Source organism: Maylandia zebra, linkage group LG16 (genome assembly GCF_041146795.1).
Source record: "Maylandia zebra isolate NMK-2024a linkage group LG16, Mzebra_GT3a, whole genome shotgun sequence".
In the NCBI taxonomy this organism is placed as follows: Eukaryota; Metazoa; Chordata; class Actinopteri; order Cichliformes; family Cichlidae; genus Maylandia; species Maylandia zebra.
The window spans coordinates 15,363,316-15,381,064 of record NC_135182.1 but is presented as its reverse complement, the minus strand read 5'-3'; the positions used below and the strand labels follow the sequence as shown (position 1 = coordinate 15,381,064).

Below are 17,749 nucleotides of genomic sequence, written 5' to 3'. Positions count from 1 at the left end.
TCAAGCTCATTACATTTGTACAAAATCTGTTATTGCCTTATATACTACATTTCCATTAATGTTTGCACATTTGTGCATGTCAAAAAGTTTGCACAGCACTCTGTAATAAGCACTTGAAATATGCCATAAGTAAATTCCATTTTCCTGCATAACAGTCTACTAATGGAGAGGAGCAGCTGCTTATTTTATATGTACATTTTTACGTGATTGCAGTTTGAATGTATGAAATTTAGTAGAATATTTTCTAATTTTGATTATGCCTATTTACTTATTTATTTAAGTAAGCATTTCTTTCCACCTGAATGGTCCATCTTTAAAACAGACTGACCTAAAGTTGTCCAGGTCTAACAGGCTTAATCGTGCTGTGATCTCAGGACGTGGGGTTTATGATGTTGGACCTGTGCTCGTTTTCTTCCCTCTCGTGCTTCTGCATGTGGATATCGCTCGTTCGGTGCAGCATTCAATATAACATCCCGGGAGACGCCAGACATGCCATTGCGCACGCGCAGCGTAGTCATCTGACAGATGAGCGCTTTGGACGTTTCGCAGCACCGCTACATCGAGGGCCACCGCTGGGAACACAGAGCAGGACACAGACTCCACGAGGGACCGTCTCCTGCAAGAATAAAAGAACTCGTCACACGGAGAGCACCCTGCAAGAACACCCGCGGGTTTGGAGGTTTGCAAGCGCTGAAAATTCAGTGTAAAATGTAGCCAGCAGCGCTGGTGAGGGGTCGTTGTAATTTCTCGGGGGCTGCATGGCTCTTCCCAGGGATGCCATGAAAATCAGAGCAGCCGAGTGACTGAGAGACCGCTGCTCCTCGTTATCGCAGACACCCGGCGGCGACGGTGGAGGAGGTGAGCGATGGATCCTCGTGGAAAGATCTACACGAGGTAGCGCTTACGAAGATCCATCCAGGGAGAGCTGAACGTCTCTGTCGCGCAGTGTAGCCGTGTAAAGGATGGATTTCAGCCTGCTCCGGAATATCATCAGCAGATACGTAAGGCCCCCAGTGTGTCTGTCAACACTGTCACACAAGTGTAGCTCGGTGACTGGAAGTGCTCTGATACACGTTTTCATGGCTTTGGTTTTTGCACCTAAAACCGTGTTGCTTGTACATTTGCTCAGAGGGTTTGTGTGAGAGTGATAAATAACTTCCTGCAATAATACACATTTGACTCTAGCTGTTTTATTTTGTTTTGTTTTGTTGGCACAGGCCGGTGGCTGTGGGCTTTGCGATGTTTTTGTGGAGCTGAATGGAGAATGTTCCAGTAGCTACAGATGCAGTGATGACTGGTGAATGTGTAGAATTAAAGAAAAAAAAAATGCATGCATGCATACTAAACTTCCTCGTGGCTGGGACTCAAAAGAAGTGAGAGGCCGTGCCTTACACCTCTAGCTTGATAGAAGTTGCTCAGGTTAAGTTAATGAGGTTCTAAGAAAGGCGAGGCCATCAAAGCTTCAACATTTATCTCTAATGAGCAATCAGGTCTGCTTGTGAGCAGGAAATATCCACACAGTAATGATTGCAAGCTGTAATAATATTACTGGTTAGCCTGGTCTCAGTCTCTGTCATCAACAGCCACTGATTATCTATCCGGACATGAGGCAGCTGGTCGGTGGGAGCCTGAATTAGAGGAGAAAAAAAAAGACTATTAGGAACCTGCTTTGACAGGCCCAGTGATGCTCATCAGACTGTGTACGTATAGAGCATTGGTAAATCTGCTACCGTCTGTGGCCCTTTCCCGTGACCTTAAATCTGGCTCAGGTGCAGTGACGTGTATCGAGTTATCTTTCTCATCATTCAAACCTGTTTCGTACCCCTTGGTGTCTATGTGTGTGCACATGTGCGCGAAGCAGGCCAGCGACAGTGTGCGTGGAGCTTGACTGATGTTTCAGCAGGGCTAATATCAGGGGAAATCAGATCTGGGAGGGAGGTCATCATCATTACGATCCCTCGCTCTTTTTTCCAATTGCATCCTGCAATATTAAATAGACACGCAATTAATCACAAATTAAATCCTCTGCATATTGATTTGCAACTGGAGGGATGGATGATGACTGCCTTGGCACCTATTAGTTGTGTATCACCTTCTATTAACCCTGCCGTATTATAACAGATGCTCGGGTAATGAGGGTGCGTAGTAGAACAAACCTTACATCCTTACATGAGACGAGGACAGGGTCCAAACCTTTTTTATTTAGTCCAGATGGAGCCAAGTACACCCAAGTTGAGGTTGCTGCCCAAATGTAGCCGGCCCTCTAATTATTTATCAGTGTTGTTTAAAGAAAGACTGTGCATGTTCTTTGGCCGTTAGAGGATGCAAATTTGATTTAGCCCACTTTAATCCACAGGGCAGGTTTTTGAGCCATTGCTTTTGCAACTAGTTTCCTTATTTTTACTGTCATCAATTCAGGATTTCTTGCTTGAAGCATTTCTGCTACTCTGCTCTTTGAGCTTCCTGGTTTTTCTGGACAGCATTGCAATGCCATATATGTGTAACCTAGTTTTGTTAGAGATTAAAAATAAATAAATACAAATTTTCATTGTTGTTTCAGGTGTCTTTGTTTCAACAGAGATTCATTAAAAACTATAAAATCACTGAAACATGTTGGCAGTTGGTCAGTGACGCTACAAAGTATTGTAGATGCCTCAAAACAATATTGCTCATTGCTTTAATAGTTCAGATCTGTTGCATACGCCTTTATAATTAGATGAAAACTCGGAATGCACTGCATTCAGCCATGCTCGTTCACCTCTTCCCTGGCTGAAAAATTGCGGATGAATTGAGCCTGTGCACCATGGCAAACAATATCGGGAAAGAAAACTGTGGTGTCATGAGATTTTGTGGTGCGTGACGTTTAAATGGGACATTTTTGTTGCGTAACAACTTAAGTCTGTTAAACTTTTCTTTTTTTTTTTGCATAAAAGAATGGCTGAGCCCTCATGCATTGAGATATAGAGGCTGATAGGTGCATGAGTGTGCACACAGACTTCTTCTGGTATGTTAGCAGTCGTTGCAGGAAGAGATTTTATTATAATTAAATTTATCTGTAAAAGGACCACCTGTGCTCTGAGTGTGTGTGTTATGTGTGTTCTCGATCTCCGGTCCCCTTCCTCTTCAGCGCCCTTTTCTCATCTGGTAATAATAGAGATGGAGTGATGCCTTAGACTGTTGCAAACTGTGAGAACTGCATGAGGTCATAATCTGTATAAGATAGTGCTTGTGTGTATGGGGCTGGACTTATTAGAAATAGCTGATGCCATGTAATAGCATAATTATGTCCTCATGCTTTTAACTTCCACAACAATCTATCAGGGTCTCAATATTTGAAACCGTATCTGCTTTATTGCCACTGTGCTGTATATAGCTGTAATTTACCCTTGCCCCCCTGCTATCCTAACCCTCTTCTATCTTATCTCTAAATGTAAACTGTTATTCATGCTGAGACCTCTCACAAAATCAGCAGATAAAAAGAGAAAGGCCAGCGATGTTTCCCTTTTGATTAAAAAGGTGCCAGCAGCACCGTGCGCGCTGAAGGGCTTTAGAAGGGTTTCAAGCAACTTTACAGCCCTTTGAGTCCTGACTGGTGTTGAAAGGCGGAACACAGCCTGCTAGATTACTGTTTGCCACATCACTGCTACAAACAGTTAAGGGCAGTCTATTCCTGTCTGCTGCACCCTTTGGAGACGGGGCACTGGTGGAGCAATGGCAGCTGTAGGTGACAAAAACACACAGGATTTGTGTTTGGGGTTGAGCGTTGCCCGCTGATCTGTGTGCATATCAGAGGAAGCAGTCACACATCTTTTGTGCTGGCAAATAAGACTGATTTTTTTAAAAAAAAAATTTGATTCTCGCAGCATGACCCGAAGACAACGTTTTCTTTATGACACACCATTTCCAGCCTGTATTATCGTCTCAGTGTTAAACGCAGACAAAATGAGAGGGGTTTTTTTTTTTTTTGGGATGCAGATTAGGGTGGCAGGAGGAAAAGGAGAGAGGAGAGGGAGAGGAGAAGTAGCACAGCTGGATTAAAGACTTATGTAACTGTTGGATCACAGCGAGCTGAAGTGGGAGAGGAAGCTGGGACAACAGCGGAATACAAATGTTGTCATGTTAAAGTAATCAGCTCATATTTATCCTTTGATAATGTTGCCGGTGTTTGTGTTATGAGGTATCCGGTGGCTCTTTAATGCTTTTGAAATGCTGTGCGCGGGCTGAAGGGTCACCATTCCCTTTTTTGCTTGTTTGTTTGCGCCTGTATAATTATTTGTCCCAAACACAATTTTTAATGAATGATTAGAATCCCTAAATGCCCATATTGTCCTTAGGAGCCATGTTCTCTCCCTATTTTACCACTTCCTTTTTCATTTCACTTTATACCCCCCAAAAATAAATTTGATAAACAACAGAGTCTAATAAGTCTCATTAAACCAAATAAAAAAACACCAAGAGGATACTGTGGATATTTTCTGGGACACTAATCCAGTCTCATAATCACTTGACTAATGTTGTATCAGAGCATTAAATTGAGGAAAAAATCTTACATGTTCGATCAGCAGCCATTATAATGAAGCCTCTGTGATCTGTCTCTTTGCCTAATGAACCTGCAGACATGCTGTAGAAGTCTCTGCGTACTGTATTGCTGTGGCGATCAGTGACTAATGAGTGTCTTTTTTTTTTTGATCAAGATCCTCAGGCTCCTTTTTCTTATCCGTGTTCAGTGCGACAACAGACTTCAAAGCCTCTGTTAATAGGTTATTGCATTTGTTTTAGTGTTACCACCCCAAATTTACACAGAATTACTTGCTTTGCTCATTAGAGTGCAACAGAGTCCATTAGATGGCTAATATCGATGGGTTACAGCAGCAGTAAAATTAAAAGTTGAATCGTGCCAATTAAACTAAAGAAATGCACCAGGTGATGAGAGACAGTTATGCATGGAGTCACTGTAGCATCCACATAATACTCAAAGATAACATTTCTGAGGCTCTGTAGCAATATATATTTTAAAACGAGCTAAAATTGCTTAATAATATGGTCGCTAGCTTCTGTTTTGAATAAAGCTAAACAGCATCACGTCCTGCTCTGGAGTTGTGTATGTTGTCCATTCTATGTTAGCATGAGGAGTTCATTAAGGTAAGGCTCGCTCAGAGGAATTTGATCTGTCGGTTAATGAAGGATCACTGCTAAACATGCTGCGTGCAGCACAGCATGACTCGGCAGTGGAGGAAGTATGAGACATGACCATATAATCAAGCCAGTTAATGGCGTATGTCTTTTATTGCCCCTCTCTAGTAGAAAGGCACCGCATCACAGAGGTGGCATAGATGGCACTGCTGGGGTCGAGTTGGCGTTTTCGTAATGAAAATGTATGCATTCATGGTGCCATTAAGTGCTTATGGAGCAAAGCCTGTGTGAATGGTAGGCACATTATTACACAATGCTAGATCTGGAAATACTCTCATGGCTTTCTAAAGCAGCATTTCGAATTATAAACAAATGGCAAAGCACCTACCTAATAGGAGTGCTTCACACAGTGCAGAAACATAAATGGGAAAGTTGTAGTGGTGGTTTCTTTAATTTAATTTTTTATTCTTTGCTGTAATAAAGTATATCCTGTCATTGTTGATGATTGATGGTGATGTAAGACCCGTCGCTCTGCTGGTTGGGGTTGTTAATAAAGACAAAGCCTCCATGTCCTGCTACCAGCCACCAAGCCACTTTGTCTGTTGGAGCAGCAGAGTGAAGAGGGAGCTGTGGGACACGGGTTGATACGGATCAGTGAGGATTAATGATCAGATAACTGCACACCACAATGCAATCTCTCTGCGTCTTCCTCCATCCCTCTCCCACAGTCACGCTGTCATAATGTGACACTCGCTGCCAGGAGATGATAGGAACAAAGGGAGAAAACACTGCAGATAGAAATATGGGGGAGATGGATGGTGAATTCAGAGAGCTGTGGATTTGAAGAATGGTTGAACTAATGTAGAAATAGACAGAAGTAAATATTTAGAATGTTTAAGATGTAAGCGAGCAATTTCATTGGAATAGCAATGACCATTTTCCACATTTGTCCTGATTACATTGCAAAACTTTAACCTGAACTCCCACTAATGCATAACGAATCTGAGGCTAGATTATTGTAATTCCTTATAGTCGGGTTTTCCTGATAGCTTTATGGAAAGTCTCCAGTTGAACCAAAATGCTGCTGCAAGAGCACTAACAGGAAGACAGATCACATTTCTCTCTTACTGACTTCTCTTCGCTGGTTCTTTGTTAAATCCAGAATTGAATTTAAAGTCCTTCTCCTCACATTTAAAGGCCTGAGCGATCAGGGTCAGTCACGTCGTAAAGATTTCATATCACCATATTATCCACAACTGAGCACTTTGTGAGTTACCAAAAGTAGAAGGGGAGCCAGAACCTTCAACTATCAGCCTCCTCTCATGTGTGTTATCAGCTCTCAGTTTAGATTTGGAAGATAACCACCCTCATACATGATTAGACTTCCTTTTCGATCAAACCTATAGTTGGGGCTGGATCAGGTGACCCAGGCTCAGACTTTTATCTACTCCTGTAGTTTATGTTTTGTCCTGCTTGGTGTCTTTATTGCTGTCAATTAAGGTGAAAAATACATATGGTTTATGCATTTACTTGGCCACTGAAAGGTCACTGGTTCAAAAAGCCAAACTCTGTCAAATCAAATATGTGGAACTACCCCATGTGACAAGGGACCAGCTGAAAGTAGCTTCCTCTTGTCAAATAAAGTGAACCTCCCACCAAAGGCCCTTTCTATAGCAGGAAAAACCTGCAATGCCAAATTAGAAGTATTTGGAATTTGCCCTTTTAGTTGACAGTGCTTTCTATTCTCCAGCCTCCCATTTAGATCCCCGGTTTGTCCTTTGAATGGATCACATCCTTAGCTTGATTTGATGCAAGCACTATAACAAATTGTACAAAGCCGTCCTTGGTCCAATACACTGCTCTTAATATTAAACCATCAAATGTACTGTATGGTCAGAGAGTTTGATTGTAACCAAGTTTTTTTTGTTGTTGTTGTTGTTGTTGTTGTTTTGGTATTAACATGAACATGAAATTCCTTTGCACATCGTGGTTATGTCGGGTATTTATAAGACGTTTAAAGTAAACAACTAAGGCTCAAGGTTAGGTGGCTTAATATTACCAGGACAGCTGTTTGATTTGGTCAGTTCCCTTTACAAAAAATAAATAAATGAAAGATTACTCGCACATGCTGCATCATGTCAGTGACAACTGCTTCTATTTTTGCCCTCAGCCCCACCTTCTCTCCCCGTTACTCTCCCTATACATCCTTTTCTTTGTCCTTGTTACCCTTTTTCTTCTGTAGAAATCTGTTGTTGCTGATTTCTTCCTGTTCTCTGCTTTTGCTGCTTTCGGTTTCTGCCTTACTTTGAGTTTCTTTCGGTTTCTTTCCATTTTCAGTGTTTGTCTGGGTCATGCTGCTCCCCCACCCCGTAATAGTTTGGAGGGGTCTCCAGTCGGCTGACACTGTTGGATCTGTGTCTATTTTTATCTCACTGCCAAGCGTCTGATGCCAGGATCTGGGTCTCTTTGCTTTTAAGTTTTGCAGTTAGCTATTTGGGTGTCTCATCTTGCGTTGAATTCACTGTGATGCTGCATTAACCTTCATTTGATCTTAAACTTGTTAAAACTTGTGGATTAAGATGACAGGAAACACATTTGGGACATGTACGTGCTGTGGACTGAGCACAAATGTATTAGAAGTTGGGGGTTTTTTTTTTTCTCACTGACAATAATGAGCTACGTCTCTGCCAAAATGTTGAGGACGTTTGAAGCAGTGAAGCGCTACTTCCTCTAAAGTGCTTGTTCCAGAACTTTTCTGCTAATGGTCAACACTTCTGCTTTGAGCTGTGTCAGGTCGGCCGCTTTGCCAAAGTCTACACTAACGGTGCCCACTCAGGCCAAAACATTAGGACTCGTGTAGACACAAACAGCCAAATCCTGGTCTCGTGATTCTTGTTTTGTCTCGGAGAGCTCTGTTACTGCAGTAGCTTTTAATGTGGGACATCTCTGAGAAAAAATGTGCTGCGGTGAAGTCCCACAGTGCATTCTGTTAAGCCCTGGGGATGGTTTGCATGCACGGGAACTGATGTGTATTTAATTTTTTAAAGTCAAGCCACTGAATCAGTTGAAAATTGTAAGAGCAACAACATAGCTGTGTTTTGGACCTGTGCAGATGGAAGAGAGCAGAGGGCTGACTGCAGAATATCCTGACTGTTCTGCAGGAAGAAAAAGATAAATGACAAATCCACTCTACCGTGACTCAGAGCCGAACCCACCTACACGCATCACAAACATTAACACATCCTTCAATTTGGCTTGTCTTGTCTGTAAAGTTGTTTGTTAAAAGAAGTCACAGAAGTCGTGTAACACAGTCTTGTGTAACATTCAGTTTTTCATCTAGGACTCTGTTTTTCTTGATTCTAATCAAAAAAATGTATAAATACTGTTTGCAAGTATTTTTTGATTAGTTGTATATTATCTACAATAATGTATACTGGCTGCTCATATACCGGTAAACTATGCTTCCACGCTGTGAAGTCATGTTTTAAGGAGGTGCTGGTAAAATGTTGGTGTTATTCAGCTGCATCGTTTCAATTGATGTAAGCCAGATAATAGCAAGGAGGTCATTAATTGTAATCGGACACTTTGTGATATAACCCAGTAGGGCTGTTCGATATAACGATATATATCGGATGAAGATATAAAAGCATCTATTGTTTCATTTTACGCTATCGTTTGCTTCGTGGTGTTGCAAAATAAACTGTTTACGGCAATATTTTTTTCATTATTTTGATGGTCACTGTAGTGGCTATATTAATTTCTTAAAGTTCTCACTTTCTCTTATATTTAATAGAACCACACTACAGACAGACAAGCGTTTGTTTTTATGTGTTGTCCTTAGCAACAACGATGGTAAAACCACCGCGTGTCCGCTTGTTCCACATAAACCTTTCACAATAAAGCTCAAGAGCCTGTTGAGACTTTTCAAAATAAACTGAATCACGTGAAAGAGCAGATTATTTACGGATGAGAAGTAAAAAAAAGAGCCGCCAGGTGCTAAAAAAAATAAACTTTAGACTCAAACGTTAGAACAGGCTTTTCCCCGCAGCACGCCGTGTAATAAATACTTACAAAGAAAACGGCGCCGTTACAACTTATGTCTAAAAATGTATAGTTTCATGCATCAGTTAAAACACTCAACTCCAGGTACACGACGCCCAGCTGGAAACACTTCACGCAAGTCGAACTGCCCGAGATTTACAGAATTTATAGAAAATGTTAAATTTTTGTGATTTATATCGTTATCGGACATAGATGTCTTAATATCGGGATATGAGATTTTGGTCATATCGCACAGCTTTATAACCCAGTTTCTTGTCCCCACCTTCTATTGCTATTTATATCTGCATGTTATTTCTTTCTTCTGCAGTGTGTCGGGGAGGAGATCTGGGTGGACAGTCGGACGGTGTATATCGGGCATAAAGAACCCCCTCCAGGAGCTGAGGCGTACATCCCTCAGCGTTATCCCGACAACCGCATTGTGTCCTCCAAGGTGAGCGGTCCTCAGCCCACAAGTCACTGCTGTAACACTTTTTATCATCACGCAATCTTAGTTTTATACTCAGGCAACCAAGTAATCCTGTTTTGGAGCTGTGTTTCTTTTATTTTTAAAGGATGCTTTACTTTTTTTGTCTTTATCATTGTTTTTTGGCACAGGAACTGTTATGATGTTTGCTTTTCTTTTCTTCTAAATGCCTTTCTTCTAAATGTTTGCTGTTACTCTCTTCCACAGTACACCTTCTGGAACTTCATTCCCAAGAACCTGTTTGAGCAGTTCAGAAGAATCGCTAACTTTTACTTTTTGGTCATATTTTTGGTTCAGGTGAGATTTCGGCTTTATTAATGACAATTATTTTTCTCTTTAATCTGCCTACTGTGCGAGCACTGCAGGCACTGCATGTTTGTGCACTCTCTGTAGAAGATACTGTATGTTTATGCCAGATTTCTGTCCTTGTAGAATTAGCAAATCATTTTTTTCCAATTTTTATTTTTTTTTGGAGGGGGGGTTGGTTTCTTTTTTTTTAAACACAGCTTCACAAGTTCTTTGGAAACAGTAATAGTGTTCTGTGTCACTCTTTGATTTCCACCCTTAATATGGATCTCTGGTTGTTTTAGAATCTGCTGATTTTACATTTGTCTGGAATTGATTCATAATTGCCAGAAGTCACAGTGGTGCTGTCTCATTATGTGGCTGTGTGCACTGTTTAATCATATGAGTGCTGAAAGCTGTTTAGACACTCCCTTATCGTTCACATATTTCAAAATAAGAGCACTCACTCATCTGAGGCTAATGCAAATTTGCAAAGTCAACATTCTCGAATGGATTGTTGTAGTGCTCTCTCTGTACCTCAGAAGCTTTTCTTCTTCTTCTGAACTGCCACATTGTATCAAATATAGTGGCTGAATAACAATGCAAGGATGGACTAGTGATAATAGTCAGATAGTTAATAGTTCCGGTCTATTAAGGCAATTTCTCTTCCAGCAGTTGCCTTGATAGAGGAGTTTGAAACATGGCCACAGACTGGGTGCATGCATTTATTGATGATGGGGCGTGCTGAGGATGTGTTTGTAATTTATAACATTTTTTAAACTGAAATAATGACATTGCTTGCTGCATTTAATGTGTCTCTGAAACTGTAGGGGTGTATATGCTATCCCAGGAGGTTAATCCTAAAGGAAAAGATCAAATTTGATCCCAAGCTTGAAGTTTTAAAAGCTCTTCACTGATGCACATTGAACAGTGCTGTTTACTTGACATCCTATCTTCTATTTGTGGCCACTTCTTCACCCACCCCCCCCCCCCCCCCCCCCCCCCCCCCCACTCTACGTCTTCCTCCTCCTGTTTCTTTCCCTTGCAGCTCATCATCGACACCCCCACCAGCCCAGTCACTAGTGGCCTGCCCCTCTTCTTTGTTATCACGGTCACCGCCATCAAACAGGTAGGATGCACACAAATATGCTTATATGTCCAAGAAAAATTGCCCGTGATTATCCTCTATACGCATCAACTGCTGGCCTCAAATACCCACGCACTCTCCGTTCTCCGTTGCTCTATTATCTGTATATACACATTCCACTCCCAGCAAAGGGGCATGCCATTGAATCTGTCTGCTGATGTGAGAAATATGATCATGAATGGTCTCCTCTGTTAATCACTCGAGCTGAGGATCCCGTGACTCTGGGCGATGCATCCTCTCCGTTCCGTCCCAGTACTGAGGGATGGGGTACTATCAGTGATAGAGCTATTCTCGCTCAGGAAGCCAGAGCTTTACTAGGACATAAATCTAAAACATGACACATTGGCTACAAATCCAGGAAACGGGTCACCAAGCTCAGAAAGTGCGATGCTAATTAATTACTATGTATGACTTTGACCTCGTGCTCTCCTCTCTCTTGATCTGGTGCTGGCCCCGATTCTGCTTGTACAACAGTCTATATTCTTTGTTTCCCCACTGCCAACACACACACACACACACACACACACACACACACACACACACACACACACACACACACACACATATATATTTATTTCCTCCTTTTTTTTTTCCACCTCCCCTTACAATCTCGTTTTCTATCCCTTGCTGCAACCCACTTGCTGCATCTCTCTCAGGGCTACGAGGATTGGCTCAGACACAAAGCTGACTGCTCTATAAACGAGTGTCCGGTGGACGTGGTGCAGCAGGGGAAGGTGGTGAGGACACAGAGTCACAAGCTACGGGTAAGAATGGCCTCATTAGAGCAGCATAGCACCTGAGGCCACAAAGCAACACTGCTGTTCTGCTGCATAGCTCACTTTTTTTTCCCTGTAACTGTCGCTCTCACCAGCCCACCCCTTTCTCTTCCTCTCTGCAGTCCTCTCGAACTTTCTTTACTGCTGCTTTTGCTCTCTCTTCACTTTCCCACCAATTAATTTCCCCGAAGCTGTGATAGATTGTCCCCCGGTGTAGCACGCGAGTCCCTCGGAGGACGAAGACGACTGATGTATTTCACGATTTAGGATATTCCTGTCATCATCCTCTGATGTTCTCTTCTGTCATTCTGATGCAACAGTAAATCTCTGTTTGGTGGTGTAATTCAGTTTGCCATGATTGCAAATGATTTTCATAATTTCACATCCCATCTTTGATCGAACTGGTAGTTTTTTTTTCCATCTTTTCCATCTCAGCTCACGTAGGATTTCACGTTATTCCAGTATTATCTTCTCAGCCCACTATCCGATTCTGTTCACTTTAATGCACAAGTGAACTCTTCTTCTTTTTATAGAGCCATTACACCTCTTTCTGTATGAAAACACACTGGAAATAAGGCTCATTAATTTGCATTTATTAGTGTGGCTTTATTTACAGCAGTGCTGCTCGTGGTACCAAATGCAGGGGCGAATGCCAATATTTCTGTGAAAAATATAAACTAGTGTCACTCAGCTGGCATGCTGCTCTGCAGTAATCTGGCCTGTATCATCCAAGTATGAATGAAAACATCAGACTGCTTAATACTAGCCCATCACCTAAAATGTAGATGCATAGAATAGAGCCTGACCGATATTATGTGTGTGCTAATATCAGTCTGCTGATGAATCTGCATTGGCAGTTATAGCAGCCGATAAATTTTTAATTTATCTGCTAGAAAAACAGGAAAGAAGAGAGCAGAGAAACACGCTTCAACCGTGTAATGGGTGTTACAACTCTAAAACGTTCCTGTTGGCGACACAGGAGTGCCTGTAGGTCACGAGGTAGACAGGCTGCTCCAGTCTCCATCAGTGAGATGCTGAACCACCAGTTGCTCTCTAAAGCGTTCATCAGAATATAGAAAACACTTAGAAGAAGCATAAAAACAGTGTTTGTATGAATGGGTGAATGTGGCATGTTGTATAAAGTGCTTTGCCTGCTCAAGTAGAAAATCCCTGTATAAGAACCAGTCCTTTTTCCATTACTGTTTATGTGTTTGGACCGCCACATACACAGCAACCAGCTGATCTGAGTAGGGTAGAACATAAATGAGCAATCGACAACTTGTTGAGACAATAAAATGAGATCATTTTTAAACTGCATTGCGAATTTATTATGGACTCATAAATAACGACACATTCATTCTCGTTTTGAAGCATTGTTTTTTCATAATATGTACTTGGTGCTGGTTACATGTCGTGTCTGCTGCTCTTAAAGTAGAGTTAATGCAGACTATGTGGGAACCTCAGTATATAGTTTGCACAAATCTACCAAGCGAAAGCCCAAATGCACAAATATACTTTTTTTTTTTTCTTTTCTTTTTTTTATGTTTCCTGCCTGGCTTTATCTGTCACTGTCTCTTTCCTGTCTTTCTGCCTCTCTCTAGCTGTCTGTGTCTGTCTTCTGGGGATTGTTTTTTCTTTAGTGCTAAGGTTTCTTCCTTCCATAGATCAGAGAGGATTAAAGTGTGAATTGGGAGCAGGAATAATGATGAATACATTAATCATGCAAAATCAGAGAGCGTGTGTCATGTGTATGGTCACCGTGGAGATGGGATTTATCAGAGTTTAAGCTGCTCTGCTCGCATAATCCGTTATGCAATTTCTGATTTTATTTTTTTAATTTTTTTAAAGAGAGATGGTAAAGGATTTCTAACAGGTTTGTCAGTCCCTGTCACTAATTCTGTGTTTATGTATTTATTATTAATGATATCGAAACCACTTTTTGTCCTCTTCCAGGTGGGGGACATCGTTGTGGTGAAGGAAGATGAGACGTTCCCCTGTGACCTCATTCTTCTCTCCTCTAGTCGCTCTGATGGGACCTGCTACGTCACCACCACCAGCTTGGACGGGGAGTCTAGTCACAAGGTGCCACAACTAGTGAAACTGTTTGAATCAGTCTGTTCTCAACTTGTCTTTATAGCCATCCATCCATCTTCATCCGCTTTATCCGAGGCCGGGTCGCGGGGGCAGCAGCTTAAGCAGAGAAGCCCAGACCTCCCTCTTCCCAGCCACCTCCTCCAGTTTATTCGGGGGAACACCAAGGCGTTCCCAGGCCAGCCGAGAGATATAATCTCTCCAGCGTGTCCTGGGTCTGCCCCGGGGCCTCCTCTTAACTTAGGGGGAGTTAAACTTTTAACTTTCCTCTGACCCCACAAATAGAAGATTTGAACAACAGGTGGGCGGGCCTGCTATGCTCACAGGCAGAGCTGTGTGGCCGAGAGGAACATATTAAGGATATCTTCTCTTTTTGACATCATGAAGATCTAAACGTTTAAAAAAGAAAAGGTTGAAGTGTTTGGAGCAGTCCCAAGTCTGAGGTTTTGGCTCACAGGGATAAAATTATGCCCGTGTTTATTATGAACGCCAGTGTAAACGAAGGAAAAACAGAAATGCCATAATGACCTTTCATTGGATGACACTGCCACTGGAACACAGCAGCGAACATTCAGATGAATGAAGTATGATTGTATTAATGATTTATTGTCATTTCATACATTCTGCAAGTAGCGACCATGTAACGATGAATTTAATTGATTCACGTGCCACTTTAGGGTAAAAATCCAGTTGTCTAATGTACATATTTGTTGCTAATAATAGCAACGAATAATAATAGGACAAATATCTTTTTGGTTGGTCTGAAAAACGGAGCAGTTTAAGAAGGCACCCTTAAGGTTTAACGGGAGTGTGAGGTTTCCATTTATTCTACTTTCTCATGTTTTCTGTCAGTGATTATTCACAAAAGATAATCAGCAGATTTACTCAATAATCAGAACATTAACTGGCTGCAGCCCTGCACTTTTCAGGCAGCATGCACCTACTCATAAATTCATAATGATCGAGGTGACACACTGGCCCACCTGCATAGGTGATCACTGGTGTCACTCACATGATCTTATGCATGGATGATCATATGCATACACAAACACACACACACACACGTATTACCCACAGTATAGAACAGACTACTGAACTCATCTTCCTCATACATGCCCTCGGGGCAGCCCTCTGATGTGTTCACCATCCCAGCATGCTGTCCCCTGGTGACCCCAAGAGCGCCCGACTCATCTTGCTGCCTTTTTTTTTTCCCCCTCAGTCATTTAGTGAACCGGCTGAGGCTCTTCTCATTAGCGACTGTGGGTGACATTTTCCTCTTGCTGTCTTCTTCATCCCCCTCTCCGGCACCTTTTCTGTCTCAGACCTATTATGCTATACCAGATACCATGGCCTTTAGAACAGAGCAGGAGGTGGATTCGCTACATGCCACTATTGAATGTGAACAACCGCAGCCTGACCTCTACAAGTGAGTGGGAAGCATGCTCACTGATGTATCTTTATATGCAAACCTGTTACAAGATACGTCCTCGTCACTGTGTGGGTCTTGTTTTGACATCGCACTGACTTCTTTACAGATTTGTGGGACGTATCAATATTTACAAGGACAAAGAAGAGCCTGTGGCGAGGTTTGTGTTCACTGTGTGAGTGTGTGAGTGTGTTTCAAGGGTTTAATGCCAACGGCCTTCAATTGTTTTCTCTGTAATAACACCAGCATCTTAATTGTATTGTTTCAGACCACTTGGAGCTGAGAATTTGCTCCTTAGAGGAGCCACGCTGAAGAACACACAGCATATTTACGGTATTGATGTGGATTCACTTTGCTTAATGACTCCTGAATGTTTTACAACAGTTGAAGAAATGCTGGTATCATTTCTGCATTTGTAACTCACTGTTGTCTGTGCCTTCAGCTGTTGCAGTCTACACTGGCATGGAGACCAAGATGGCACTTAATTACCAGTCTAAATCTCAGAAGCGCTCTGCTGTGGAAAAGTATGATGAATCTCCCAGCTCATTTCACTGCATGATTGAAAGTCGTTCTTTGAACTGGTTAATTGAAATGCACCCTTCTTTATGCATACTCTCTCTCCTTCTCCTTCTGCAGGTCGATGAATGCCTTCCTCATAGTGTACTTGTGCATCTTGATCAGTAAAGCGGTGATCAACACTGTTCTGAAGTACGCTTGGCAGTGGTCGCCCGATCGGGATGAGCCCTGGTACAACCACAGGACTGAGCACGAGCGTCAGCGCCATGTGGTCCGTTCATAAGTCCTCTACGTTTTTAAAAGTAACCACTTAAACCAAGCGTCTGGTGTCACTTAAAACTTCATAGCTGTTTGTCTCCCTCCCCCAACTCAGGTGATCCGAGCCTTCACAGACTTCCTGGCCTTCATGGTTTTGTTTAATTACATCATCCCCGTGTCCATGTATGTAACGGTGGAGATGCAGAAATTTCTTGGCTCCTATTTCATCAGCTGGGACGAGGAGATGTTTGACGAGGAGCTGGGAGAAGGCGCTCAGGTGAACACCTCGGACCTGAATGAAGAGCTGGGACAGGTACACGCGCACGCCCAGATGCGGACTGTCGGATGCAATCTAAACTCTGTTGAGGCATGCCTCTACTGTACCCTTCTCCTTTCTCCCTCCTAGGTGGAATATGTGTTTACTGATAAGACGGGCACTCTAACTGAGAACAACATGGAGTTTATCGAATGCTGCGTTGATGGGAACGTCTATATCCCACACGCGATCTGCAACGGCCAAATCCTCAGCGCTGCGTCAAGTATAGACATGATTGATTCCTCACCTGGTGGCTACAGGAGAGTAAGTGTGTTTTGCTAAACAAACAAGGGGAAGCTAACCTCAGTTATAAGGCTGGAGGATTTTGATATATCCTATACCCAATACATATAAATTTTAACACTTTCGTTGTATAGTGTATACTTTGTCTTATATTGGGGGTGAAAAAAAAGTCCTCTGGTACACGGAAAAGTGATGAGCATTGCACTTATGGTAGTGGCAACAAAGATTAGTTTAGATTTAATAAAAGAAAACTTGTGTAGTCAGCATAAGCAGCAGTAGCTGCCACAGATGACTAGAGCGCGCGAGAGAGAGGACGAAGGGTGCTCACTGCCAAAAAGTGCTGAAAAGATTTCCTGCTTTATTGCTGGGGGGGGGGGGGGGGGGTTGTTTTTTTTGATATATAGCACAGAAATGTCACGCTATCGACTAAACAGAATCGATTGTGTAAAAAACAAAAAGGGGATTCGTTCTTCACTCTTGTTGTAATTATGCACCTTCTAACTCGGCCTGTTGCCTCCATAAGAAATGATTACGATATGTAGCTGTGCCTTTTGTCTGTCGCTGCAGGAATACGAGGATTTGTTTTTTCGGGCGCTGTGTCTGTGCCACACGGTGCAGGTGAAGGAGGAGGAGACGGTGGATGGCATCAAGAGGGGCATCCACCAGGGCAGGCCCACCTCCTTCTACATCTCTTCCTCACCAGATGAGGTAGCTTTGGTCGAGGGAATGAAAAGGTAAATGCGCTAAAACCACACAAAGTCCCCTAAAATCTTTATAGGTTCAAGTTACATTAAACTTTATTAGTGCGTATTTTATATTTTGGTTGAAAATGTATTTCGGTCAATTACCGTCCAGAACTTTTACTTTTGCCTTCAGGCTGCTCTTCCAACACGGACTCAGCCAGTAAACAGGAATCTGCTGTTTATTTCACAACGGATTAGGGGTTTGGCCGATTCATCAGTTTTATCTAGAAAGGCTTCAGTAAGGGAAACCTGACCTGGAAGTGTCTGTGTGGTAGCCATAACAGGAGCTG

At 42.4% G+C, this 17,749-nt stretch overlaps 1 protein-coding gene across 6 annotated transcripts in view; it reads left to right on the top strand.

The window, feature by feature from the left end:
* Positions 1-483: 483 nt before the first annotated feature.
* LOC101469554 (phospholipid-transporting ATPase IH) overlaps positions 484-17,749 on the top strand; it is a 31,679-nt gene continuing 14,413 nt past the window's right edge. For 4 of the 6 annotated variants that reach the window (XM_014410183.4, XM_024805443.2, XM_014410185.4 and 1 more), the window contains exons 1-14: positions 485-1,001; positions 9,503-9,625; positions 9,866-9,955; positions 10,992-11,072; positions 11,747-11,854; positions 13,820-13,948; positions 15,280-15,383; positions 15,493-15,543; positions 15,652-15,716; positions 15,826-15,907; positions 16,020-16,170; positions 16,273-16,470; positions 16,564-16,737; positions 17,284-17,450. In XM_014410183.4, coding sequence (XP_014265669.1) covers positions 963-1,001; positions 9,503-9,625; positions 9,866-9,955; positions 10,992-11,072; positions 11,747-11,854; positions 13,820-13,948; positions 15,280-15,383; positions 15,493-15,543; positions 15,652-15,716; positions 15,826-15,907; positions 16,020-16,170; positions 16,273-16,470; positions 16,564-16,737; positions 17,284-17,450 — 1,562 coding nt within the window. In that variant the 5' untranslated portion in view covers positions 485-962. Of the gene's footprint in view, positions 1,002-9,502; positions 9,626-9,865; positions 9,956-10,991; positions 11,073-11,746; positions 11,855-13,819; positions 13,949-15,279; positions 15,384-15,492; positions 15,544-15,651; positions 15,717-15,825; positions 15,908-16,019; positions 16,171-16,272; positions 16,471-16,563; positions 16,738-17,283; positions 17,451-17,749 lie in introns of all 6 variants that reach the window. The other 2 variants (XM_014410182.4, XM_014410184.4) reach the window with 2 other exon arrangements.